Raw genomic sequence first — 27,302 nt, forward strand, 5'->3', positions numbered from 1 at the left:
TTCATTGCATATGTAGTATCTGTTTATTTTGAAAAACTGCTCAAATGTCTCCTCACTCCTGTTTATTTCTTGGCATTTAGAAAATACTCAGATCAAGTTCCCCACACCGATTCCCTATTTCCATTTGCTCTGGCTGCACGTGCACTTGTTTGTTTGTTTGTTGATTTGATTGAAATATTGATTGATTGATTGATACAGCGAGCTTCAGGTCCAACGAACCGCACCGCCCAACGACCCCCGTATTTAACCGGAACCTAATCACAGGACAACTTACAATAACCGGAGTGTCTTTGGACTGTGGTAGGAAACCCATGGGCTCATGGGAAGTTTGTACAAACGTCTTCCATAACAGTCCTTTTGCAACCAGGAAACTCCATCTCAACTATTTAATATAGAGATATATTCTTTAGTCTGAACCCCTAAACGTGGTGCAGATTTTGGGGTTCCATCTCACCGGTCTGAGAAGACCCCGTTAATTCTTGCTGCCCCATTTGAACTGAGTGGAAAGGCAGCTCAATATTGGGAGGGTAGGGAAAACCAACAAAGTTTCGTTTCTTTATGATCGATCTTCCGTCTCCGACTGCAGGGCTGTCCTTTAAACCTCTTGTTTCTGTTGCACTGTGAGATGTTTGAATGTGTGAATGCAAGAGTGTGCAGAGTGAGGCCGAGTGTGTGCAGGGTTGGACGATTGACGGTGTCCTTGTGGCCGGCAGGAATTGACGGGGCTCAGGGAGGCGAAGCAGCTGCTGATCCAGCAGAAACTGGAGGTGCAGGGCAACGTGGACAGCACCAAGCAGATGTTGGAGCAGGAGCAGAAAGACCACCAGCTCACCAAGGCCAAGGTGGACGAGGCTCAGCAGGACCTGAAGAGACAGCGCACAGAGGCAGAAGCTAAACTGGTTCGTATATGTTACGTATGGGCGGAGTGAGGACAGTGGACGAGAAGGGTTAAAGGATTTTAGTGAGTCCTGTTAGCCACAGTATATGCCAGGCAACTCACAGTGCAGTGTGGTGAACTGGGCCCACAGAGATGAGAAAACCTGCACGCTTCCATGCCTGCGCAAAATAGAGAGAGCTTTCTGTGTGTAGGAGTCTCAGTCAAATCACAGCGCCATCAGTCAGCCACATGCATACTTCTAATTTCTCGCAATCGATCTGACGCGGTTTAATACTCTCATCTGAGATAGAAAGCTAGTATCAAAGTAGGGCACTTCTCACTATTTCCTTTAGTTGTTCGACTGGGAGGGGAAGGTTCACCAACTGGAAAGGTCTGAGAATTGAGAGCTTAGAAATGGGTGGATTATGTCTGGGGAGGATGAGGTGAGTTCAGAGAGCATCTCTCAGCCATTGCTGCCTGTGCCCAGGTAACAAACACCTGACCTACGGACACCCCTATATTAGAACAAGCTCCTGTTATATTATTAAATTCATAAGTACAAATGAATGTTTGTTCTGACAAATTACAGTCCCTCTCCCTCAGGGATTTAAATATAAAATATCAAAATCTACTGCTGATACAGAACCAGTTAGGAGAGCAGGGAGAAGTGTGTAAAGAGGGTGCAAAGGAACGTGACCAACTCATGGTATCTAGGACAGACCCAGAGTAAATTCCTTCAGATGTGACTGTGCGGAATTCTCTGTTCCTAAGTGCTGCGGATACCTGTGCAGCAAGGGAGGGGAGTGGAGGGCTGGGCTGGAACGTTGTGTCTCAGTGAACAGACTCGAGCCTGAGCCACCCTCAAGCACCACCCGTATGTTGTTGGGGCAGTAAAGCGAGAGTAGAGTCAGTGAGTGGCCAGAAGGAAATTGAACTTGATGAACAACTGGAGAACCTGTCTGTAGGATTAAATAGGTAGATTTGGAGTGAGAGGAAGTTGATTCGGGGGACGGTTCATTGATTAAATAAAAGCAAACAAGCCAGTAACGTGAAACTAAGGCCTGTGGTTACAGGTACAGAGATCCCTGGACGTGGTGATACAGGTGGACAGGGTATGAAGAAGCTGTTTGGCATGCTGGCCTTCAGCAGTAAGGGCACTGAATCCAGCAGGTGGGGCGTCATGTTGCACATGTACAAGGCGCTGGTTCGAGCACTCCTGGAGTATGGTGCTCAGTTCTGGTCGCACAGCTGTGCTAAAGATACTAAGCTGGGGAGGGTGCAGAAAAGATTCACGAGTGTGTTACTGGGACTAGAGGGCTTGAGTTTTAAGGCGAGGATGGATAGGTGGGACTTTTTCCATGGAGTGTAGGTGGCTTAGGGTTAGCTTGAAGAAGTGTATGAAATCACGAGGGGCATACATAAAGTGGATAGTCACAGTCGTTTTGGATCCGACAGGTATGCTTTCACACAGAGGGTGGTGGGTACATGGAACAAGCTGCCATTTTGACAGGTGCATGGACAGGAAAGGTCTCGAGGGAAGAGGGTCAGGACTGTCACCATCGGGTACTACCCCTCAACCATCAGGCTCCTGAACCAAAGGGGTCTTCACTTGCCCCTCATTGAAATGTTCCCACAACGTATGGACTCACTTTCAAGGACTCTTCATCTCATGTTTTCAATATTTATTGCTTGATTGCTTTATCTATCTATCTAACTAAATAATAATAAAGGCATCCATTAGTCTTGCGAGACCATGGATCTGCGCCTGGAAAGTCTTCGCCCTCCAGGGTGCAGGCCTGGGCAAGGTTGTATGGGAGACCAGCAGTTGCCCATGCTGCAAGTCTCCCCTCTCCACGACACCAGTGTTGTCCAAGGGAAGGGCATTAGGACCCATACAGCTTGGCACCGGTGTCGTCGCAGAGCAATGTGTGGTTAAGTACCTTGCTTAAGGACACAACACGCTGCCTCGGCTGGGGCTCGAACTCACGACCTTCAGATCACTAGTCGAATGCCTTAACCACTTGTCCATGTGCCCACACTATCTATCTATCTATTTATTTATTATTATTTCTTTCTCTTTTTATCTGTACAGATTGTTAACCTTTGCATACCGGTTGAACACCCAAGTTGGTGTGATCTTTCATTGATTTTATTATGGATATTTTTCTATTATGGATTTATTGAGTATGCCTGCAAGAAAATGAATCTCAGGGTTGTATATGGCGACATATTTATACCTTGAAGTGTAGGCAATGGGTCTGGCCCAGACTAGACTAACTATGTCTAGTGAGGCTTTATGGGCAGTACTGAAGAACAAGTTATGACCACATTAATGAGGCTATGTTATAGACCAACCAACAGTCTGTGGGATTTAGAGGAACAAACTTGGGGAGAGATCCCAGACTGTTGCAAGAAACATAAAGTTGTGATTTTAAGTGATTTTAACTTTCCATTTATTGACTGGGACTCTCATACTGTAAAAGCGCTAGATGGAAAAGAGGTTGTCAAATGTATTGGGGGTGTAGTGGACAGCGAGGAAGACTATCAAAGCTTGCAGCGGGTCTGAAACAGCTGGAAAAATGGGCTGAAAGATTGTAGATGGAACTTGTGAGGTGTGAGCTGTTCCACATTGGGAGGGGCAACCAGAGTCGCTCTTACACAGTGAGCGATAGGACACTAATGGCATCGCGGGTGGATAAGGTCGTAAAGAAAGCTTTTGGAACATTGGCCTTCATAAGTCAATATATTGAGTACAGGAGTTGGGATATTATGTTGAAATTGTATAAGACTTGGTGAGTCCTATTGTCTGCCATTTTGGTCACCTACCTGCAGGAAGATGTAAATAAGATTGAAAGAGTACAGAAAAAGTTTACAAGGATGTTGCCGGAAATTGAAGGCCTGAGCTACAGGGAAAGGTCGAATCGGTTAGGACTGCATTCCTTAAAATGTAGAAGATTGAGAGGAGATTTGATAGAGTAGATAGGGTAAATACAAACAGGCTTTTTTCCCCTGAAGTTGGGTGAGTCTGCAACTAGAGGTCATGGGTTAAGGGTGAAAGGTGAAATATTTAAGGGGAACATGAGGGGGAATTTCTTCGCAAGAAAGCAGCACCGGTCATCAAGGACTCCTACCATTCAGGTCATGCCCTCTTCTTGCTGCTATGATCAGGCAGGAGGTGCAGGAGCTTTAGGCCCCACTCCATCAGGTTCAGGAACAGTTATTACCCTTCAACCATCAGACCCCTGAACCAGCGTGGATAACTTCACTCTCCTCAACTCTAACCTGATTCCACAAACTACAGATTCACTAAACAGGACTCTACAACTCATGTTCTCAGTATTATTTAACAATTTGGCTCCTTTTGCCTGTTGGTTGTTTGTCAGTCTTTATTTATTTATAGTGTTTCATAAATTCTTTATTTTCCTGTGAATGTGTGTAAGAAAATGACTCTCAAGGTTGCATATGGTGGCATATACGTACCTTGATAATAATTTACTTTGACTTTGTGTGTGAACCTGTCCCGTTGCCCCAATGCAGCAACAGGAACTGAAGGAGAAGGAGGAACAGCACAAGAGGCACGAGGAGGCCGAGGTGAAGCATAACATGCAGATTACGGCGCTGAACGAGAACATGGTCACGCTGAAGAAGGAATGGCAGAGCAGCCAGCGGCGGGTGAGCGAGCTGGAGAAACAGATGGATGACCTGCGGGGCGAGATTGCTGTGCTGGAAGCTACCGTGCAGCACAACCAGGAGGAGAGGAGAGCCCTGCTGGAAAGGTAGGTTTGTGGCTGCTCCACCTTCACGGCTGGCTCTGTTATTGATAGCAACCATCTTCCTGTCAGCATAAACGCAGCGCAGGTGGCTTGGTTGGTAGAGGGGCCAGTGTTCTGGCCCGCTGATCCAGAGTAGCAAGTTTAAGTCCCATTACAGTCGTTGGGAGCTTGGCAAAGTAGTAACAATAATGATGACACTACTGGACTCTGAATCTGCTGAGCAAGGAAAACTATGAACACAAGAGATTTTGCAGATGCTGTAAGTCCAGAGTAACACACACACACAAAACGCTGGAGCAACTCAGCAGGTCAGGCAGCATCTATAGCAGGGAATAAGCAGCCGATGTGTCAGGCCAAGATCCTGATGGATGTTTTCACTGGGGTTTCGGCCTGAAATGTTGACTGTTTATTCCTCTCTAGAGACGCTGCCTGACCTGCTGAGTTCCTCCAGCATTTTGTATGTACCAGGGGATGGAAAATTGCTGGGTTTATCCAGAATCAGAGTCAGGTTTATGATCTTTGACATGTGTTGTGAAACTTCCTGTTTTGGGGCAGCAATACAGTGCAAAAACATAAACATTATTTTAAGTTACAAAGTAAATAAATAGCACAAAAGAGGAAGAATGAGGCAGTGTTCTTGGGTTCCTAGACCATTCAGAAATCTGACGGCAGAGAGGAAGAAGCTGCTTTAAAATGTTGAGTGTGGGTCTTCAGGTTCCTGTACCCCTTATCTGCTGGTAACGAGAGAGGCCATATCCCAGACAGTGAGGACTTGTAGTGATGGATGCCGTCTTCTTGACGCACAGCCTCTTGAAGATGTCCCGTGATGGATCTGGCTGAGTCTACGGTTCTCTGCGGCCACTTGCGATCCTGTGCACTGGAGGCTCCATATCAGGCAGTGACACAAGTAGTCAGAATGCTCTCCACCATACATCTACTGAAATTTGCAAGAATCTTTGGTGACGTACCAAATTTCCTCAAACTCCTAATGAAGTGTGTACAGTCAGTGGTAAGGCCTGAAGAAATGTTGAGCAGAGAGACCACGGGGTCTAAATCCACAGTTTGCTGAGAATGGCAACACAGGTGGATAGGGTGATGAAAGGGGAGCATGACACCCTTGCCTTTGCAGACTGGGGCACAGGATACGAGAGCTGGGATGATGTCTTGCAACTTCCAAAACTGTGATTTGACCACAGTTAGCGTATTATGTGTGGTTCCGGCCAGTGCAGTCCCGGAAGGATATGATTGATCTGGAGAGAGTGCAGAGGAGATTCACCAGGGTGGTGCCTGTTTCTGAGGCATTGAGCAATGGGCAGAGTTTGGATAGGCTGGGTTTGGTTTCCCTGGAGTGAAGGAGGCTGAGGGTTGATCTGATAGATGTGTATAAGTATTCTTGATTGGTAAAGATATTAAGGTTTATGGGGAGAACGTGGGAGAATGAGAGAAAAAAATCAACCGTGATTGGATGATGGAGCAGACTCATTAGGCCATATGGCCTAATACTACTCCCATATCTTATGGCCTTATAAGATGATGAGAGGCAAAGATTGGGTAGATGGTCAGAATCCTTTTTCCTTTTAGGTATAAGCAGGTGGACATAATTTTAAGACGATAAGGCACAGGAGCAGAATTTCACCATTTGGACCAGTGAGTCTGCTCTGCCATTCCATCGTGGCTGATTTATTGTCTCCGAGAGGAGCATTCCATCTGTTCTATTGGCCAGATGTGTACACGGGACATTGATCTTTGAAGGGACAGTGGAGAAACTAATGCTCAAGCAGGGTGGTTGAAGAGATATCACCTCCACTCGCGGAATGAATGTGTTGCTACTGGAGAGGCACCGATGTCTCTGTGCGTTGTATGGTCTGCAGTCCGGCCAACTTTATTGAGATGGTGTATTGGAGAGTCTCTCACACTTTAAATTCCTTGTTGTTAACACATCAGAGATCTGGCCTGGGACCGGCACATAAGTGCCATCACAAAGAAGGTGCCTTTACTTTCTGAGAAGTTTACACAGATTCGACATGTCACCTAAAGCTTTATAGATTTATAATTTGATAGATGCAATTGTGTCATGGCCTGGTGTGGAAGTACCAATGCCCAGGAAAAGCAAAACTCTCCCCACCATTGAGCACATCTGCAAGGAGCACAGGAAAGCAGCATCCATCACCAAGGGCCCCGACCATCCAGGCCACGCTCTCTTCTCGCTACTACTATTGGCAGGAGATACAGGAGCCTTAGGTCCCACACAACAAGGTCAGGAAAAGTTACTACCCTAGGTTCCTAAACCAGTGTGGATAACTTCACTCACCTCAACACTGAACTGATTCCACAACCTACAGACTCACGCTCAAAGACTTTACAACTCGTTTTCCATTCTTCTGGTAAGATGGCAGCGGTCTTGATCGCAGTGGCCTCTCTGTGTCCAATTATTCATCCTTTATGTCTTTTTCATGATTACAAGACACTGCTGGGTATTAAGAAGACCAAGTACTACAAGTCCATCCCATCGGCGAGTTGCTAGATAGTGATGGAGCTGGACTTCTTGTCTACGATGTTGTCATCCGCTACAGCCACCCAGGGAAGAAGTCATCGGAGATGGTGGGTGGTCCAACAGATGGTGCAAATGATTGTCGGACATTTTTCTTTTGGGCATTGGTAATGCAGAATACTGCCAGTCCAGTTCACTGATTCATTGGCGAGACCGATGACAGAGGAGTTGCGTGGCCTACGTTGTTGTGCAGACTAGGCCTCGTCGCAGCTGTCCGGGGAGGAGATATCGGTCGGTGTGGAAGGAGCAGAGGCACGACAGGCGCACCGGAGATCGTACTCAGTTGAGGTCTGGATCCTCCTGTCTGTGTTGCCCTGCAGAGTTTGCTTGGTGGAGACCAGCTGGATTCTGATCCGCTGCGGCTGCACTAGCATGCGATGAGGAACTGCTACGTACTTGGCGTTACATAAATGTGGCTTCAGGACAACATCCCATGCCCCTCAGGGACTTGGGCTGTATTATTTGTTTTTGTGACTGTTTTTCTGCTAATGTTTTGCAGTATCAAGGGCTTGAACCAGGCTTGCTTGAAGAAAACCCTGCCCAATTGCCATCAGCATGTAACCTGTAGCACCAGAGATTCCAACACACTAGACCACTGTTATACTAAGATAAGAAATACAATACCTACTGCTTCATGCCCGGACCGCATTTCGATGAATCCAATCACCTGGCTGTTCTCCAACATGCATACAGATAGAGGCTTAAGAGCAAAGCTCCTGAGATTAGCAGAATAAAGAGGTGGTCGTGGGAGGCAGAGGAAAGGATTGCTTTGAGTCGATGGAATGGGGCGTGTTCAAGAACTCATCTGAAATCTGAATGAATGGTTGTCACAGACTTTATTAAAACAGTTGTAGACAAATGTGATCTCACAAAATCATTCAGGGTCTTCCCCAACCAGAAGATCTGGATGAACCATGAGATCCGCAATCTGCTGAGGGCATTCAAGTCCAGTGACCAAGGAAGCTACAAGGGGTCCGGGTATGATCTCTGAAAAGCCATCTCACAGGCGAAGTGGCAATTCTGTACTAAACTTGAATCAATAAGGACAGTTGTGGCAGGGCTTGAATGCTATCACCTTTTATAAAGTAAAGTCAAGCAACGTAGGCAACAGCAGGGTTTCACTCCCAGATGAGCTCAATGCCTTCTACCGAGACCGAGACTCTGACCATCAAAACATGCAGGGACCATCACAAGCTCCCACAGCTCCGATGATCCTGTGATTTCAGTCTCTGAGACCGACGTACGAGCAGTCTTCAGGAGGGTGGACCCACAAAATGCATCCGGCCCAGACTGCGTTCCTGGCCGAATACTAAAGAACTGTGCTGATCAGCTGGCTGGAGTGTTCACTGATTTTGCCTCTCGCGTTGGCAGTCTGAGATACCCATCTGCTTCAAGCAGACTTCAATTATACCGGTACCTAAGAAGAACCTGGTAACCTGCTTCAATGACTATCGTTCAGTAACACTTACATTCACGGGGATGAAGTACTTTGAGGTTGGCGATAAAACATACCAACTCCTGCCTGAGTAGTGATTTGGATCCACTCCAGTCTGCCTACCGGAGCAACAGGCCCACAGCAGGCACCACCCCATTGGCTCTTCACTTAATCCTGGAACATCTGGACAGTGAAGGTGCATACATCAGGATGCTCTTTATCGATTACAGCTCAGTATTCAATATCATCATACCCTTAAAACTAATTAATAAGCTTCAAGAACTTGGCCTCAATACCTCCTTGTGCAATTGGATCCTTGATTTCCTTACTTGCAGACCCCAGTCAGTTCGGATTGACAACATCTCCTCCACAATCTCCATCAGAACCGGTGCACCGCAAGGCTGTGTGCTTAGCCCCTGCTCTACTGGCTTTACACTTGTGACTGTGTGGCTAAGCACAGCTCCAATGCCATATTCAAGTTTGCTGATGACACCACTCTCGTAAGCCGAATCAAAGGTGGTGATGAATCAGTATATAGGAGGGAGATTGAAAATCTGGCTGAGTGCTGTCATAACAACAACCTCTCACTCAATGTCAGCCAGACCGAGGAGCTGATTATTGAAAAACCAATGCCATTGAACCACAATAAGTAGTGGATTTGGCCTAGTCCATCACAGGTAAATCTCTCCCCACCATTGAGCGCATCTACACAGAGCGTTGTCACAGGAAAGCAGCATCCATCATCACCACCCAGGTCATGCTCTCTTCTCACTGCTGCCATTGGGAAGAAGGTAGAGGAGCCTCAGGACACACCACCAACCTCAGGAACAGTTATTACCCGTCAATCAACAGACTTCTGAACCAGTGGGGATAACTTCACCTAACTTCACTTGCCCCATCACTGAAATGTTCCCACAGCCTATGGACTCATTTTCAAAGACTCTTCATCTCATGTTCTCAATATTTATCGCTTACTTGTTTATTGTTAATATTTCTTTCTTTTTGTATTTGCAGTTTGTTGTCTTTTGCACACTGGTTGAATGCCATAGTTGGTGTGGTCTTTCATTGATTTTATTATTGTTATTATTCTATTATGGATTTATTGAAAATAAATGCCTGCATGAAAATGAATCTCGGTTGTATATGGTGACATTTGTTTACTTTGAACTTTGAATCTTGAGTCCAGAGGAATACTGTTTTGTTTATCTGTTTTCATATGGTTGAATGACAACTAAACTTGATGTTCTGAGTATTTTTATATTTTTCAATTGCACATTGGTTGTTTGACAATCTTTGTTTATGTATAGTTTTGCATAAATTCTATTGTATTCCTTTATTTTCCTTTAAGAGCCTGCAAGAAATTGAATCTTACAGGATAGTGACTTATGGTGACATAGGCGTACTTTGTCAATACGTTTATGTTGGCTTTCGCTTTGTTCCCAACTCCCTTCCTTTGTCAACCAGGTGCCTGACGAGTGAAGGAGAAATGGAGAAGCTGCAGGGGAAGGTGCTGGACCTGAGGCGGAAGCTGGATGACACCACAGCTGCTATGCAGGAGCTGGGCAGGGAGAACCAGGCACTCCAGGTAACCTGAAGCTGTGGCTGCAAGAAGCACTGGACCTAATTCACACCTTGGGCAAAAGGAATAATAGAAGTCAATATGGAGTAATGGTGCAAACCCAAGAAGTGTGCAGTGTCAGAGGGATGTGACTCTGCATCTTTGAGACATACAGCATGAAATCAGGCGTGAAAAACTTGTCTTGCATACTGTTGACACGCAGTGCGTTGAACTGGAGCGAGGTAAAACAAGAACAGAATGCAGAACAAACTGGTGCAATGTAGAGAGAATGCATTTCAGATAGACAGTAAGGTGCAAGATCATAACAAGGTAGACTGTGAGGTCAAGAGTCGATCTTATTACATTAGAGAACTATTTAATAATCTTATAACGGTAGGGTAGAAGCCACCCCTGAGCCTAGTGGTACATGCTTTCTAGCTGTTGTGTCTTCTGCCTGATAGAAAAGGCAGAAGAGGCAATGTCTGGGGTGAGTGGGCCCTTTGATTACTCTGGCAGCAAGAGGTGTAGACAGAGGGCTCTGTTTCTGTGATGTACTGAGCAGTGTCCACAGCTCTCTGCAGCTTCTTGTGGTCATGGGCAGAGCATTTGTTGTACCGGATCCAGATAGAATGCTTTCTTATGGTGCATTGATAAAAATTGGTGAGGGTCGACAGGGACGTGCCCATTTATTTTTTGGCATCCTGGGGAGGTAGAGGTGTTGGTGAGCTTTCTTTGCCATGGTGTCTACATATTTCCATAAATACTGATAGGAGTTTTAAAAAATATAAAGAAGTCGCTCTCGAGCCGGAACTGCTGATCCCCTTGTGACCTTCAGATTCTGTGTGTTGGGTTGATCCTTCAGTAAGTCCATTTTGTACCCTAAGGGTCAATTTGAGCCTGGCCAGCACATGACTGATTTAGTTCCCAGGTACAGAGGAGATGTCGGGGTAAGTTTTTTACGCAGAGAGTGGTGAGTGCGTGGAATGGGCTGCGGTGACGGTGGTGGAGGTGGGTTTTTTTTAAGAGACTCCTGGATAGGTACATGGAGCTTAGAAAAATGGAGGGCTATGGGTAAGCCTAGGTAATTTCGAAGGTAAGGACATAAGGACGTGTTGGGCACAGCTTTGTAGGCCGAAGGGCCGAATTGTGCTGTAGGTTTTCTGTTTCCATGGATCACTCCCCCTATTCCTGGAGACCGCTGCATTCTAGGGTTTGTCCAGAGAGCAAGGTACACCCAACATCTTCTGTTCTTAAACCCGTCAGCCCAGCCGTAGCCGGCAGGGAGCTCGGGGACTCGGGAACATTGATGTAGCAATATTGAGCTGATTCCTTCCTTGCACAACAGCTACTCTGGCCACACTCCTCCCTCAGCTGAAATTGTGCCTTGTTTTTTGTCTGTTATCTGATACCTACGGGTCAACACCAGGTTGAACGGTTGAATTTAAATCCTGTGCCCCAATTCACCATCATCTCTGGACAACAGAAGGACGATGAAGTGCATCTCCATGCAGTTGCTGAGCCAGAGAGGTGCAGATGACTTCCATCTTTGGCTCTTGGACATTGGGAACCGAGGCTGCCATCTCAAGAACACTGGAGTCAGACTTCAGCCCATTCTGTCTATTCTGACCATCTGACCCATATGTGCACTAATCACATCCTGCACATAACTGTCTGTTGTCCTGTCCTCCCCAGCCCCTACGTGCTAGTGGTTGAATAACCTACCAACTTGCACGTTTTTGGGATGTGGGAGGAAGTGAGCACCTGGGGAACCCACCTGCTTGCGGGGAGAACGTGCTGTAGACCACAGCCAAGGTCAAGATTGAACCTGCGTCGCTGGAGCTGGGAGGCAGTAGCTCTACCCGCTGCACCACTCTGCTAACCGAGATATTCCAGCGGGAAAGCACGTGGGGGAGGAGGCTTCCTGCTATCTATGCAACGGGGCAAACTCTGAACGAGTTGGATGTGTGCTTTACGTTCAGGGAATGTAGAGGAGTGTGTGTGGCAAATAAATTAAAAATTTCTTTCAAGGACAGAATAATGATTTCCTCTGTGTTGTGGTAGATTAAACACACGCAGGCGCTGAATAGGAAGTGGACTGAAGATACCGACGTGATGAACTGTATGTCCTGTGGAAAGGGATTCTCAGTCACTGTACGAAAGGTAGGATCTCGCTGCCTCGAGCCCTTGTACCACCTGATCTGTGACCTGGTGCCATATTCCCACACCTCTCCCTTTCTGTCATACCCTTCACCCCATCGCTGGTCTCTGATTCACCGCCTGTACCGCACCCACACGTCTCCCTACATTGCTTGCCTTTGACATTGAAAATCTCAATCATGTCACCCATTGTTTTTCTCTGCTCTAATCAGTACAGCTCTAGTTGTTGTAACCGCACCAGGTAACAAACTTGTACTCTGTCCTTCATGCTGGTGTAGTGCATTCTCCTCTTTCTTTTTAAATCTTTTTATTGAATAAGTATACAAAAAGGTAAACCATATAAACATTAATACAATGTTAAAATATAATAAAATTCCAGAAGGTATCAATACCAAAAAAAATACTACAAACAATGTAATTTAAACATAAAAAACCAAGATAACATAATAGTATACTAAATTTTATATATATATCAATGGAAAAAAAAGAAAAAAACCCCCCCAAAAAAAACCCACCGTGCAACTAACTAAAAGCAAAGCAAAGCAATGGGCTAACTTGAAACCAAACAGAGTTAAACTTAAAATCACGTCCTCAATCCCGACCTCCATTAAAAACAGTGGAAAAAAAACAAGAAGGGTATGTATTACATTAAATGAAAGTATCGAATAAAAGGTCCCCAAATCTGTTCAAATTTAAATGAAGAATCATAAAGGTTGCTTCTAATTTTCTCCAGATTCAAACATAAAATCGTCTGAGAGAACCAAAAAAAGGTAGTTGGAGCATTAAGCTCTTTCCAATGTTGTAAAATACATCTTTTCGCCATTAAAGTAAGAAATGCGATCATTCTACGGGCTGAAGGGGAAAGATTACTAGAAATTTTAGGAAGTCCAAAGATAGCAGTAATAGGATGAGGAGAGATATCTATATTTAATACCTTAGAAATAATATTAAAAATATCTCTCCAAAAAGTTTCCAAAGTAGGACAAGACCAAAACATATGAGTTAAAGAGGCTATCTGTCCCGAACATCTATCACAAAAAGGATTAATATGCGAGTAAAAACGCGCTAACTTATCTTTGGACATATGTGCACTATGAACCACTTTAAATTGAATTAGGGAATGTTTAGCACAAATAGAGGAAGTATTAACTAATTGTAAAATCTGCCCCCAATCATCCACAGAAATGGTGATCCCCAATTCCTGTTCCCAATCTACCCTAATCTTATCAAATGGAGCTTTCCTAAGTTTCATAATAATATTATAAATCATAGCCGATGCACCTTTCTGACATGGATTGAGGTTAATTATCGAATCTAAAATATATGTAGGAGGAAGCATTGGAAAGGAAGAAAGTATAGTACTTAGGAAATTTCTAACTTGTAAATATCTAAAAAAATGTATTCTTGATAAATTATATTTATTAGATAATTGTTCAAAAGACATAAGGGAACCATCTAAAAATAAATCCAAAAACCGTAAAATACCCTTAGTCTTCCAGGTTTGAAAAGCGCGATCCGTAAAAGAGGGAGGAAAAAATATGTTACCTAAAATAGGAAGCGCTAACCCGAATTGATTAAGATCAAAAAATTTTCTGAATTGAAACCAAATGCGCAAAGCATATTTAACTATCGGGTTAGAGACCTGCTTAAGGCATTTCGAATCAAAAGGGAGAGAGGAGCCTAAAATAGAGCCAAGTGTATAACCCTGAACAGATTGTAGTTCCAATGCTACCCATTTAGGAATAGATAGTATATCCTGATCAAGTAACCAAAATTTCATATGTCGAATATTAATAGCCCAATAATAGAATCTAAAATTAGGTAATGCTAAACCTCCATCTCTCTTAGCTTTCTGTAAATGTATTTTACCCAGTCTCGGATTCTTATTCTGCCAAATAAATGAAGAAATCTTAGAGTCAACTTTATCAAAAAAAGATTTTGGAACAAAAATTGGTAATGCCTGAAACACATATAAAAATTTTGGCAAAAAAAACATCTTAACTGCATTAATACGACCAATCAAAGTTAAATATAAGGGAAACCATTTAGATGAAAGTTGAGTAATATGGTCTATTAATGGTAAAAAGTTAATCTTAAATAAATCTTTATATTTACAAGTAATTTTAATCCCAAGATAAGAAAAATAATTATCAATCAATTTAAATGGAAATTTATAATATAAGGGAAGATGTTTATTAATCGGAAAGAGTTCACTCTTACTAAGATTTAATTTATAACCTGAAAAAAAACCAAATTGTGCTAATAACTCTAAAACAGCAGGAATGGATTTCTCAGGATTAGAAATATATAACAGTAAATCATCAGCATAGAGTGATAATTTATGGAACTTTAATCCCCGAGTTATCCCAGTAATATTTGAAGATTCTCGAATGGCAATTGCAAGAGGTTCTAATGCAATATCAAATAATAGGGGACTGAGAGGACAGCCTTGTCGAGTACCTCGAAAGAGAGGAAAAAAAGGTGAGTTTAAAGAGTTAGTACGGACCGAGGCTACAGGAGAATGATATAACAGTTTAATCCAGGATATAAATTTCAAGCTAAAATTAAACATTTCAAGCACCTTAAATAAATAGGGCCATTCTACTCTATCAAAAGCTTTCTCGGCGTCTAAAGAAATAACACACTCAGGAACATTTTGTGAGGGAGTATAAACAATATTTAACAATGTACGAATATTATAAAAAGAGTAACGACCTTTAATAAAACCCGTTTGGTCTTCCGAAATAATAGAAGGAAGTACTTTTTCTAGTCTATTTGCTAATAACTTAGAAAAAACTTTAGAATCAACATTTAGTAAAGATATTGGTCTATAAGATGCACATTGAGCAGGGTCTTTATCCTTCTTTAGTATTAAAGAAATTGACGCTCTATTAAAAGATTCAGGAAGTTTACCAAGTTTCAGAGAAGCCTCAAAGACCCTACAGAGCCAAGGGATCAATAAAGAAGCAAAACATTTATAAAATTCAACGGTAAACCCATCCGGGCCAGGAGCTTTCCCCAGATTCATAGAAAAAATAACATTCTTAATCTCATCCATAGTAATGGAAGTATCTAATATAGAAGACATATCCTGTGAAATCTTAGGGAAGTCTAACTTATCTAAAAAATCATTCATATATTTAGAATCTCGAGGAGACTCTGATTGATATAAAGAAGAATAAAAATCACAAAAGGTTTGATTAATCCCCACATGATCCAGTATCAATCGATCATTTTGGTCATAAATCTGATTGATTTGAGATTTAACATAATTAGATTTCAATTGATTAGCCAGCAGCTTGCCAATTTTGTCACTGTGAACATAAAATTCACTTCTTGTTTTCTTTAATTGGTTTACAATCGAGGACGATAGTAATAAACTGTGCTCCATTTGAAGTTCAGTTCTTTGTTTGTATAACTCCTCAGAAGGAGCCATAACATATTTCTTATCAATTTCTTTAATCTTGTCCACAATTGCCATCTCTTCCTGCTTCTGTTTCTTCCTCAAAGCAGCAGAATACGAAATAATCTGACCACGAATATAGGCTTTAAAAGTGTCCCAAAGAGTGTTAACCGAGATATCCTCTGTATGATTAATTGTAAAAAAAAGCTCAATCTGTTCATTCATAAAGTTAACAAAGTCCGAATCCTGAAGCAACAGCGAATTAAAACGCCATTGTCTATTATTTTGTATATTGGCCATAATTTTAATAGAAAGCTTAAGTGGAGCATGATCCGAAATGGTTATAGAATCATAATCACATTTAATCACTGAAGGAATAAGACGAGAATCAATAAAAAAATAATCAATTCTTGAATAGGAATGATGAACATGTGAAAAGAAGGAAAAATCTTTTTCCTGAGGATGTAGAAAACGCCAAATGTCCGTCGACCCAGAATCAGAAAGGAAAAAGTTAATCAAAGTTGCAGATTTATTAGGTAAGGTCCGTAAAGGAGCCGAACGGTCCAAAGCTGGAGACAAACAGGTATTAAGATCTCCGCCCCAGATCAATGAAAACTCGTTCAAATTCGGAAACTGATTAAACAATGATTTATAAAATTCCGGACAATCCATATTAGGAGCATAAACATTAACCAAAACTACTTTTTTATTAAATAGTAAACCACTAACCAATAAAAATCTACCATTCGGATCAGAAATAATATCCTGTTGTATAAAAGTAACTGAGGAATCTATAAAAATAGAGACGCCTCGAATCTTAGCATTGGAGTTCGAATGAAATTGTTGTTCCTTCCAGAATTTAAAAAAACGTAGTCTGTCCCCCCTCCGTACATGGGTCTCTTGTAAAAATAAAATTTGTGCTTTAAGTCTCCGGAACACTTTAAAAACTTTATTCCTTTTAATAGGATGATTAAGACCGTTAGTATTCCAGGAGACAAAATTAATGATAGACTCCATAAATCCTAAAGTCAACCCACAGCGAGGAGGAATGACGATAGGCTCGACCCACGAACCCGGAGAGGAAACAGAACATACAAAAGATACCGGGAAAAAGGACGCAACCAGTACTTCAATAATGTATATAGCCCAAAGAGAAAAAAACTAAAACGTGAAGCCCCTCCCACCACCCCCCGCCCCAAGACCCCAAGGCAAAATCTAAAGCAGACCCACCGGAAAGAAGCAAGCGCTAAAACTACCCCCATGACTTCCGGTATACGCTCCCTAAAAAAAAAGGTATAAATATGAAAAAGATCAGCTAATTGTAAAACAGTAAAAAAGTAAAAAAAAGGTAACTCAATTAAAATACACACACAACAGAACAAAAGCCAGAAAATATATATATATTAAAAAAAACCACAATAGACCCCAAACCCATGAATAAACAAAAAAACAACAAGAAAAAATAAGATTATTAACATAAACTAGTTATAAAAAGCAAAAGAAAATAAAATTTAAAAAAAACTACAAAATTTAAGGCCACACAGGAAATACGTAAGATGACAAACAGGAAGTAACCACCCAAAATCCCCTGGGAAAAGAAAGAAATGACGCAGTTAAAAAGAAAGTTTAGCAACCATATTAAGAAATCAAAAAAATAAACTTTTCTGCCCAAATAGGGCACGAAAAAGTTAAAACCAACCAATTCACAGCCTCCGATCAATGGAGATAATTTAAAAAAATAGCAATTAAGATGTTGAAGGTGACAATTGATCCAGATAACTCTGGGCATCCGATGGAGAATCAAAAAAACGAAGAACTCCATCTGACATGCGAATCCTTAGACGTGCAGGGTACAGCAGCGCTGGTCTTAAATCCATCTTATAGAATTCCGACATCACAGATCTGTAGCGAACCAGTTGGTCCCAGATTGGTTTACTGAAATCTTCCACGAATCGGAACTTAAGATCCGAAAAATCAATAAAACCTTTAGATCGAGCGAATCGAAACAGTCTCTCCTTATCTTGAAAGTAATGAAAACGTAAAATAACATGCCTAGGTCTATCTGACCTAGACGAGTATGATGGGATTCTGTGAACACGATCCAGTAGCGGTGGTTGGTCAGGAAATACAGTAGGGAATGCATCTTTTAAAAGTTGAGAAAAAAACTTCACGGGGTTGTTAGATTCAACAGCTTCACGCACCCCAATCATTCGTAAATTCTGCCGTCGCATCCTAGATTCCAAGTCAGAGTTTTTAAAAGTCAGAAAGTCAAGTTTCTTCTTCATTACATTAATTATTTCTTCGATTTTCCCCATCTTAAGCTCACTTTGTTGCGCAGATTTTTGAAGATCAGATATAGCCGACTGATGTTCCGCAATACATGTTTGCATCTTATCGATTGAATCGGCAATTTTCTGGAGATTAATTGAGATCTCCGTATGAATCAGGTCCATAACAGAACCTGCAATTTCCGTACGAATCATCTCCCTAACAGAGGTTGAAATTTCCCTCTGAATTAACTCCGATATAGCTTTCAAAGTCACCGGTGATTCAGTCGGAGGAAAATCCATGCCTTTCGGTTTAACCGGAGGTTTACCATCCTTGCCGTTTTTCCCGTTCTTAGACATAGCAGATCTAAGTTCCATCCAGTTATCAGAGAGTTCAATTTAATTCAAAGTATTGTAAGAGTTGATACCTTAATGGTTAATTAAAGTATAGCTGATCATAGAAAAAAAAACTCAGAGGTAATGGAGCGAGTCAAGAACGCGACTTCACTCCATGAGCGCTACCGGAAGTCCCCCGTGCATTCTCCTCCAAGTCAACTTACTGATATGCCTATATCGTGGAGTCATAGAGCCATAGCGACCACAGTACAGAAACATGCCCTTCGATCTATCTAGTATGTGTCAAACTATTCTGCCTAATCCCATTGATCTGCACCTGGACCGTAGCACTCCATACCTCCCAGCCATATACTTACCCAAACTTCTCTTAATGTTGAAATCAAACCCACACCCAACACTTCTGCCAGCACCTTGTTCCCACACTCACCACCTTCTGAGTGAAGAAATTCCCCCTCATGCCCCCCTTAAACAGTTCATCCTTAACCCATGATGTCTAGTTGTGTTCTCACCCAACCTCGGTGGAAAACGCCTGCTTGCATTTACCCTATCTATACCCATCATAATTTTCTGTACCTCAATCAAATCTTCCCTGATTCTCCTAAACTCCAGGGAATAAAATCCTAACCTATTCTTCCTCTCCCTATAACTTGGGAGCAACATCCCTGTAAATTTTCTCCACATTTTTTCAATCTTATGGATATTTTCCCTGATGTATTGTTGGTTACTCGGCTATTCCTCGCCTCCACCATTTTCCCTGCCGTTCCTTTGGGACGTGATTTGTGTTGGGAGAGATGGTGGATGTTTGAGCCCAAGTGCTTATAACCATAACCACTTGGTGTAGTTATATTAGTTCAGGCATTTGCTCTGAGTCTGATTGCTGCTTTAGTTGTGACTGACATTAGAGGAGCAGACGGATGATCCAGTGTTGCAGGAGTTGTACAGTGGTTGCTCAGCTCCCCTCTTCCCTTTCTCCACGAGGCTCGGGGATGAGCGTTCTCCCCACCGTGATGTACGTGTGGGCAGCAGCGGAGGTACTTCAGGAGATCGGGTGAAAGTGCTCTCAGAGTAAAGGAACGATTGTGATATTAACGTCCACATTTGTGTTGCTGGGACTGTACGTGCTGCCTCTCCATTTTGCAATCAGAATCAGGTTTATTATCACTGGCATATCATTCAATTAGATTTTCATGGCAGCAGTACAGTGCAAAACGTAAAAAATTAAAATAAGTTACAATACGAAATATATAAAAAATAAATTAGTGCCAAAAGGGAGGAAACTATATTCATTGTCCATTTGATATGTCTGATGGCGGAGGGGAAGAAGCTATTCCTCAAACGCCAGCAGCTCCTTTCTGATGGTGGTAAGGAGGAGAGGGCATGACCTGGGTGGTGGGGTTATTAATGATGGGCGTTGCCTGTGGAAGATGGAGAGGCTGGAGCCCACGACAGAGCCGGCAGAGTTTACAGCCCTCTGTGCAGCTCTCTCTGATCCAGTGCAGTGGCCCCTCCATACCAAACAGTCATGGAACTCGTTAGAATGCTCTCCATGGTGCATCTGTAGACATTTGCTAGAAACTTTCTTGACATATCAAATCTGCTCAAACTCCTAATGAAATATAGCCCTTGGCCTGCCTTCTTCATAACTGCCTCCACGTGCTGGGATCAGGGTAGATCTTCAGCGATGGTGGTAGTGAAGAACTCGAAACTAAAAGCCAGCAGTGTACACTCTCGTCTCCTTTGCCCTCCAGGTTATGAGGTGACAATTCAGTCTCTTGTTTGCGTTCCCGTCGTTATGGTTAGTCTGCAATGTCACTTTGCCTAGCAGGTCTGGGAGGCACCGTGACGCTGGCTGGTGACGTCACTGTTCAAGCCAGGCTTGAGTTTAGTGTTCCATCCCTTGGTCTGAGCTTACCCCATTCACTTTCCTACCTGAGGGGAGGTTCTGTTAGTCCATCATAAATACCCCGTATTAAATCACCCCTCCATTTTGTTGCACCAGTTGTCCCAGGCACCTTACTTGAGCCTTTTGATTGAGGGGTGGGGTGAGGTGCTGTGGGCACAGTTGATCCCTACTCCATTCTTTTCCACATCGGCTGCAGTCTTTGTGAACACAACTCAAGAAAATGGCAGGGGCCTCAAGCCTGTCTGGCCATTCCAATATCATCATGGCTGATCTTCGCTGTCCTCAACTGCTCTTCTGGACCAGTTCCCCATAACCCTCAATTCCTCAATCTTTAATAGATTAATCTATTTGCACCTCAAGGATATGTAATGATCTGACCTTCACCACCCTCTTGAGAAAATGCTTTTGTGCACCTCAATTTTAATAAGTGGGCAGGTACTGTAGTTATTTCCTTAACCAGTAGCTATGTCCCCTTGTTTTTGACTCCCCCCACTAGTGAAACATCCCAACATCAACCCTGTCAAGTCATTGGGTGCATTTAAGGCAGAGATAGATAGGTTCTTCATTAGCCAGGGCATCAAAGGGTATGGGGAGAAGGCAGGGGAGTGGGGATGACTGGAAGAATTTGATCAGCCCATGATTGAATGGCGGAGTTTTTTTTTGATGGGCCGAATGGCCTACTTCTGCTCCTATATCTTATGGTCTTATGGTCTTAAGCCCCTTAGGATCTTGTTTGTTTAAATAAAATCATGCCTGTGTGATATAGGAGCAGAAATAGGCCATTTGGCCCTTCAAGTCTTCCCTGCCATTTTATCATGGCTGATTTATTATCCCTCTCAATCCCATCCTTCCACCTTTTCCCCGTAACCTTTGACGTCCTGACTAATCAAGAATTGAATCTATCCAATAGTTTGGCCTCCCACAGCTGTGGCAGTGGAGTCCACAGATTCATCACCCTCTGGCTAAAGAAATTCATCCTCACCTCTGTTCTAAAGGGATGTCCTTCCATGCTGAGGCAATTCCATCTGGTCCTAGACTCCCCCACTACAGGAAACATCCTCTCTACATCCACGCCATCCAGACCTTTCAATATTCAGCAAGCCAGGCAGTATCTCTAGGAAGAGGTACAGTCGACGTTTCGGGCCGAGACCCTTTGTTAGCACTAACTGAAAGAAGGGGGAGGGATGGAGCCAAGCGCTGGACTTGGTTGGCAAAGGGGATATGAGAGGATCATGGGACAGGAGGCCCAGGGAGGAAGAAAAGGCTGGGGTGGGGGGAGCACAGAAGAGTCGGCTGGGGTGATATACTGCGTCCGGTGCTCCCGATGCAGCCTTCTATTTATTGGCGAGACCTGATGTAGACTGGGAGATCGTTTTGCTGAACACCTACGCTCTGTCCGCCAGAGAAAGCAGGATCTCCCAGTGGCCACACATTTTAATTCCACGTCCCATTCTCATTCTGATATGTCCATCCATGGCCTCCTCTACTGTAACAATGAAGCCACACTCGGGTTGGAGGAACAACACCTTATATTCTGTCTGGGTAGCCTCCAACCTGATGGCATGAACATTGACTTCTCAAACTTCCGCTAGGCCCCACCTCCCCCTCGTACCCCAGCTGTTATTTATTTATTTATATACACACATTCTTTTTCTCTCTCTCCTTTTTCTCCCTCTGTCCCTCTCACTATACCCTTTGCCCATCCTCTGGGTTTCCCCCCTCCCCCTTTTCTTTCTCCCTGGGCCTCCTGTCCCATGATCCTCTCATATCCCCTTTGCCAATCACCTGTCTAGCTCTTGGCTCTATCCCTCCCCCTCCTGTCTTCTCCTATCATTTCAGATCTCCCCCTCCCCCTCCAACTTTCAAATCTCTTACTAGCTCTTCCTTCAGTTAGTCCTGACGAAGGGTCTCAGCCCAAAACGTCAACTGTACCTCTTCCTAGAGATGCTGCCTGGCCTGCTGCGTTCACCAGCAACTTTTAGGTGTTTTGCTTGAAATTCCAGCATCTGCAGATTTCCTCGTGTTTGCCTTTCAATATTCGACAGGTTTCAATGAAATTCCCCCTCATTCTTATAAACTCCAGCAAGCACAGGCCCAGAGCTATCAAATGTCCCTTATTCATCAACCCTTTCATTCCCAGGATCATTCTTGTGAATCTCCTCTCAGTGGCAACACATCCTTTCTCCGATAACGCGCCCAAAACTGCTCTCAATTCTCCCAGTGCAGCCTGACCAATGCCTTATAAGGACTCAGCATTGCACCCTCAAATAATAAGGTCATCCCTCATTCTTCTAAACTCTAAGGGACCCAGACCCAAACTGTCTAGCCTCTTTTGATAGACAAACCTCTCTTCCCAGGAATTAGCCTGTTGAATTTCCTTTTGGACTGCCAGTTTGTTACGGGAGCTGTTCCCTTCTCTGAAGGCAAGATGCGCAGATGCCTGTCAGTGAGAGCTCATTAACTGCAGTCCGGTTGCTAGTGATTGAGGGAGGGAAAGGGGGTTTGCAGGCGCTGGGGGAGAGGAAGGGGGCAGCCTACACCCCTGCACTGAAGAGTTCTGTACTGCTTGGCGAAGTGTTGTGGGGTGTGGAAGTGGAGGAGAGATGGGTTGAATTCCAGGTGCCCTGTGACGTTCACCCCTCACGTGACAGGTTAGGCGGTGGGTGGATGGAGCAGATCTGTCTGATGTGGTTCACTGAGAACTTCGTTTCTTTCCCTTTACAGCACCACTGTAGAAACTGCGGAAACATTTTCTGTGCTGACTGTTCTGCCAAGAATGCCTTGACCCCCTCCTCGAAGAAGCCTGTGCGAGTCTGTGACACGTGTTTCAATGAACTGCAGGGATGAGTGGTCCCGAGACAGCGAATCTACACGCCCTCCTCTTGTATTCACACACACTTTGTATTTTTAATGAAGGCGTGGTAAGCCCTGGCCACGACAGGTAGTTGCTATCATTTGGGAGTCTTTTGTACTGCTGGTCCTTGGTTCACTTCCACTGCATGAGCACATGGAGTTTATGAAATTAGGAGTTCAACAACAATTATAGATCCTGTCTGATTTAACAGATGGAAACTGGGCCTGATCTGTAATGGGTTGTCGGTCTCCAAAGGTGGAAATCTTTTAACCCAGTCAGTAGAGCAGAGACCATGAGCAGGCCATGAATACTTGGTGATTCTTCACTGCACTGAGAAATCCAATGTAAAACCGTTTCACAAACTTAGGCCACTTTGCGCAGACAAAGTTTTGGGCAAAGTAGATACTTTGATTCTATGCTCCATGATGTCCCAGTAGGGAATGTTCCCTTTGTGAGCTGAATAATGATGAGGAATCCTAGTCTGCTCCCTTGTTCAGAGGTGATATCTAGCACATTAGTTGTTCACCCATGATGTGATTTACAGCTGCTTCTTTGCTTCGTTCCTCTGCAACAGATGTCAACTGGTTTTGAGTGGCACCTAATCACTTTTGTTACGATTTTGCTCTTATTGTTTTGTAAGTAGTCCACAATTCCAGCTACTTGAGGGAAATGGTGCCTATTTCATTCCTGCTGGACACTATGCATCGGGACAGGTTGTAGATGAACACTTGCAGTACCATTTAACTGGCTGGGGTTAGCTCTTTGCTGGGTCTGACTCACTGGGTGTCTGTGGCTAGACAGAGACAGCCGCTGTTCACAGAGCTATAGCACAGGAGACACCCATCTCTCTCCTCAACCTGCCCCCCAAAACACTGGAATTCAGCTCTTTATAGCACTGTCACCATTTCAAGTCCAATCCCTTTGTCTGTGTCCCATGGCCTCGTGTTACAGTATTAAATGCTGCCTGAAACTGAATACGTGCTGCTTTCTCTGGGCTTTTCTCCTGAGATTCACGCAAGAGCCAATACTGATTGATTAAAACCATTATCCAAATGCTAATACTTTATATTTTCCTTACTTCAGTTGTAAGTCATATATTAGTATGCACAGTTGTTTAATTATTTCCGTGTACGAGCCCTGCTACCTTCAAAGCCTTCCAATTAAAATTTAATTTTTTAGAAGTTAAAGTTTTAATAGGACTTGATCAGTGCACCTTGCCAAAAGAAATCTCTGTTAAATCCGCGAGACCTTCCCACAAGGGTAAGAGTCGTGTTGCTGTACACAGACATTGCAATATCCAGTTTGGTTCAGTTGACCGTCCCTCTGTCACAAAGCTCTCCTGTGAGTAGCTGAGTAATCTGCAGAGAGACTGATCACACTGACACTGGATGCTGATCAGCAGGGAGCTGTGATACCTGCATGAAATATCCATTACAGAAACCAGTAGCTTTCAAGCTTGTTTTAAACAAAATGATGTGAATAATAAGCAATTGTGTACAAAGACTGTATTAACTTCAGTACTATCATGTCAACTTGTGTATAGTAAATTCAAAGGTTTAATTCTCACTATTGGATGAAGATCATGTAATCTGTTTATAGTAAAAATGTTAATTTGAGCAGTGCCACTTCACAATTAAATTTATTGTTTAATAAAGTAGCATTTTCTAGATTTTTTAAATATATAAAGTATCTAACATCTTCTCCAAGAATGTGTTTCTTCTCCTCCCCACTTTTGACGGCGGGTCTTCAACAGGAAAAAACGACTCTTCATCTCTTCATGGATGTTTACTCACCTCCCCAGCGTTTCCAACACATTCTGTTTTTTTAAATTTCATTTCCTGGTTTTGCAGATATTTTAATCTTTCAACGCATTTAAAGTTGATATGGAAACTGTATAATGCAAGTACAGTAATGGATTTTGTAGCTAACGACTGTGTGGTATGGGGGAGGTGGTGTAATTTCAGATTCAGATTGACCACAAGTACATCAATACTGGGAGAAGCACAGTTTGTATTAACAACCAACACAACCTAAGGATGTGTTGAGGTCAGCCCACAAGTGTTGCCACAAACTCCAGCGACAACATAGAGTGCCCACAATGCTCTGCAGGACAACACAGAACACAACAAGCAACAAAAGAGGCCCCTTCCCTCCCACTCAACACACAGATTCCTCCTACTCCAGCTCAGGTCTCCAGATTCCAGGCTTCGGCCACTGGGCTTCAAGTTCTAGACTTCTGATTGACCCCCGGATTAGCCGGAGACAGGACCCCAAACTCTGGGCTCGAACTCGGGTGTGAGAGAGGCGGAGTTGCTACCAAGGAGGCAAGAAGGTAGATAACGGAGTTGTGGATTTTGTTATGCTTGAAATTGTTGAGTTGTTATTTATTGTCTATCCCCAGCCTTTTACCCTTAACTTCCCATAAGCCTCGGGGACGTCTCAGGAGCTGCAGGTGACCCAGGAATGAGTTGAAACGGTGAGTTCCCACTCCTGACGGCATCAGTGAAGGAAGCCCCTCAGGCAGCCCGAGATCACCGGCTTACATACTGGCCTACCGTGCAACAGACTGTAAAATCGTCACACAGGAGCCTACTCTGCCCAGTACATCTATAGTCTTCCCACCAGGGCCACTCCCCATGCTTATCTTCAACGTGCATTTGTCCAATTCCTCCTCCAAGGCCTCAGTGAATCCTGCCCCCACCACATCTTAAAGCAAACCGTCAGGCCATCTCTGGGTGACAAACACCTATGTCATGGACAACCTGTACATACAAGTGAGCTCCCAAAAATTAATGAATACACAACTCTAACTTATGTTTATTCCTACAAACAGCAGCACCAATTTATCCCCCCTCCCCCTTCCCCAAGAGATTGTTCTTTAATAATTTTGCCTGCTTTTGATGCCATTTTCTTTTACAATGCTGTGGAGATATGGTTACAATATTGAGCTATTCTTGTGTATTTTCCAACTGTGAAACAAAACGAACTTGTTCACTATCTGGGAACAGCCTATTATGAGGCTAGTTCCAGAACCACTACCTGACAGGAGGCAAGTTACTGGTATTTCCCTGGGACACAACCCTGTTTCAGTCCACAGGAGAACAATCATCTCAGAGGTCTAATCAGCGAGTTTCTGGGTAGTAATGGTTAATATTCCTGCAGAGGAGTAGAAAATTCAGCAAAAGGTTTGGATTTGTCACAGAAAGAAGTCAATGCACAGAGTGACATTCAGCTAATACCCCAAGCAGCAGCCCACTGTGGAAGGCTGTTCGTTTCAGGTGGCAGGTGAAGTATAGTTTTTCATAAATTCTAATGTTTTCTGTAAATGCCTGCTTGAAAATGAATCTCGGGGTAGTATACGGTGACAAATACATACTTTGATAACAAATTTACTTTGAACTTTGACATTTGGCCATGCCCTGCATCCTGAACATTTTGATGCAGAGACAAACCTGTGACCTCTTCCTACAAAGCAACACAGCTAGAGTGGGCAGTGGGTGTTCAGCCTTGCTGAGACACAGACACCGCGTGACGTTTTATCCACAAATGTCCAACCTACCCAGTTTGGCGTTATAATGTGTTAGTATTCGTGTAGAATATTGAAATAACAGATGTGTAAAAAGCCTTAATAATTTTATTAAAAACCTGAAGTACTTTCAAAACTGAACGCAGGAGGTAGTTTTTTCCCAAAATACACCAAACAGAACGGGGTACGCGGGCAGAGGTTGTGCCAGAGTTAAATCTCTGCTGATTCATTCACAGCTGATCGCAGTAGGAGTCGAGGAGGGTCGATAGCATCCTTGTATGCGGATGATGCTGTCTCGATGTGTGATATCCATGTTTTCTGAAACAAAAAAAATTCACAGTGTGTCTTCACCATTGTTCTGTCACAATGCAGACTGCTTCTATTAAAGGCAGCCAAGTATCTCAACAAGGAATTCATTATTACTTCCACTGCAGGTTTGTGTCTGCAGAGAACCTTGAGCTGGGAGTCTATGTGCAAGGCTTAATAGTGACAGAGAAATAAATGGAAATCATATATTTGTCACACGACCTGAATTTCTTTGTTTTAAAAGCCATTCTTGGCCTTCGACCATAAGACACAAGAGCAGAATTGGGCCATGCGTCCCTTCAAATCTGCTCCATCGCTTGATCATGGGCGGTTTA

The 27,302-nt window shown here is 43.4% G+C and overlaps 2 protein-coding genes across 8 annotated transcripts in view; one reads left to right on the forward strand and one right to left on the reverse strand.

The window, feature by feature from the left end:
- Positions 1 to 24,773, forward strand: part of eea1 (early endosome antigen 1) — a 140,409-nt gene extending 115,636 nt beyond the window's left edge. For 2 of the 4 annotated variants that reach the window (XM_063072297.1, XM_063072298.1), the window contains 5 exons: positions 714 to 899; positions 4,415 to 4,653; positions 10,101 to 10,221; positions 12,256 to 12,354; positions 23,006 to 24,773. In XM_063072297.1, the coding sequence (XP_062928367.1) occupies positions 714 to 899; positions 4,415 to 4,653; positions 10,101 to 10,221; positions 12,256 to 12,354; positions 23,006 to 23,128 (768 nt within the window). In that variant the 3' untranslated portion in view covers positions 23,129 to 24,773. The remainder of the gene's footprint in view (positions 1 to 713; positions 900 to 4,414; positions 4,654 to 10,100; positions 10,222 to 12,255; positions 12,355 to 23,005) is intronic. The other 2 variants (XM_063072300.1, XM_063072299.1) reach the window with 1 other exon arrangement.
- Positions 24,774 to 24,931: 158 nt separating this feature from the next.
- Positions 24,932 to 27,302, reverse strand: part of plekhg7 (pleckstrin homology domain containing, family G (with RhoGef domain) member 7) — a 111,452-nt gene continuing 109,081 nt past the window's right edge. For 2 of the 4 annotated variants that reach the window (XM_063072302.1, XM_063072303.1), the window contains exon 17: positions 24,937 to 26,979. In XM_063072302.1, the coding sequence (XP_062928372.1) occupies positions 26,872 to 26,979 (108 nt within the window). In that variant the 3' untranslated portion in view covers positions 24,937 to 26,871. Of the gene's footprint in view, positions 26,980 to 27,302 lie in introns of all 4 variants that reach the window. The other 2 variants (XM_063072304.1, XM_063072301.1) reach the window with 2 other exon arrangements.

Source organism: Mobula hypostoma, chromosome 20, assembly GCF_963921235.1.
Source record: "Mobula hypostoma chromosome 20, sMobHyp1.1, whole genome shotgun sequence".
In the NCBI taxonomy this organism is placed as follows: Eukaryota; Metazoa; Chordata; class Chondrichthyes; order Myliobatiformes; family Myliobatidae; genus Mobula; species Mobula hypostoma.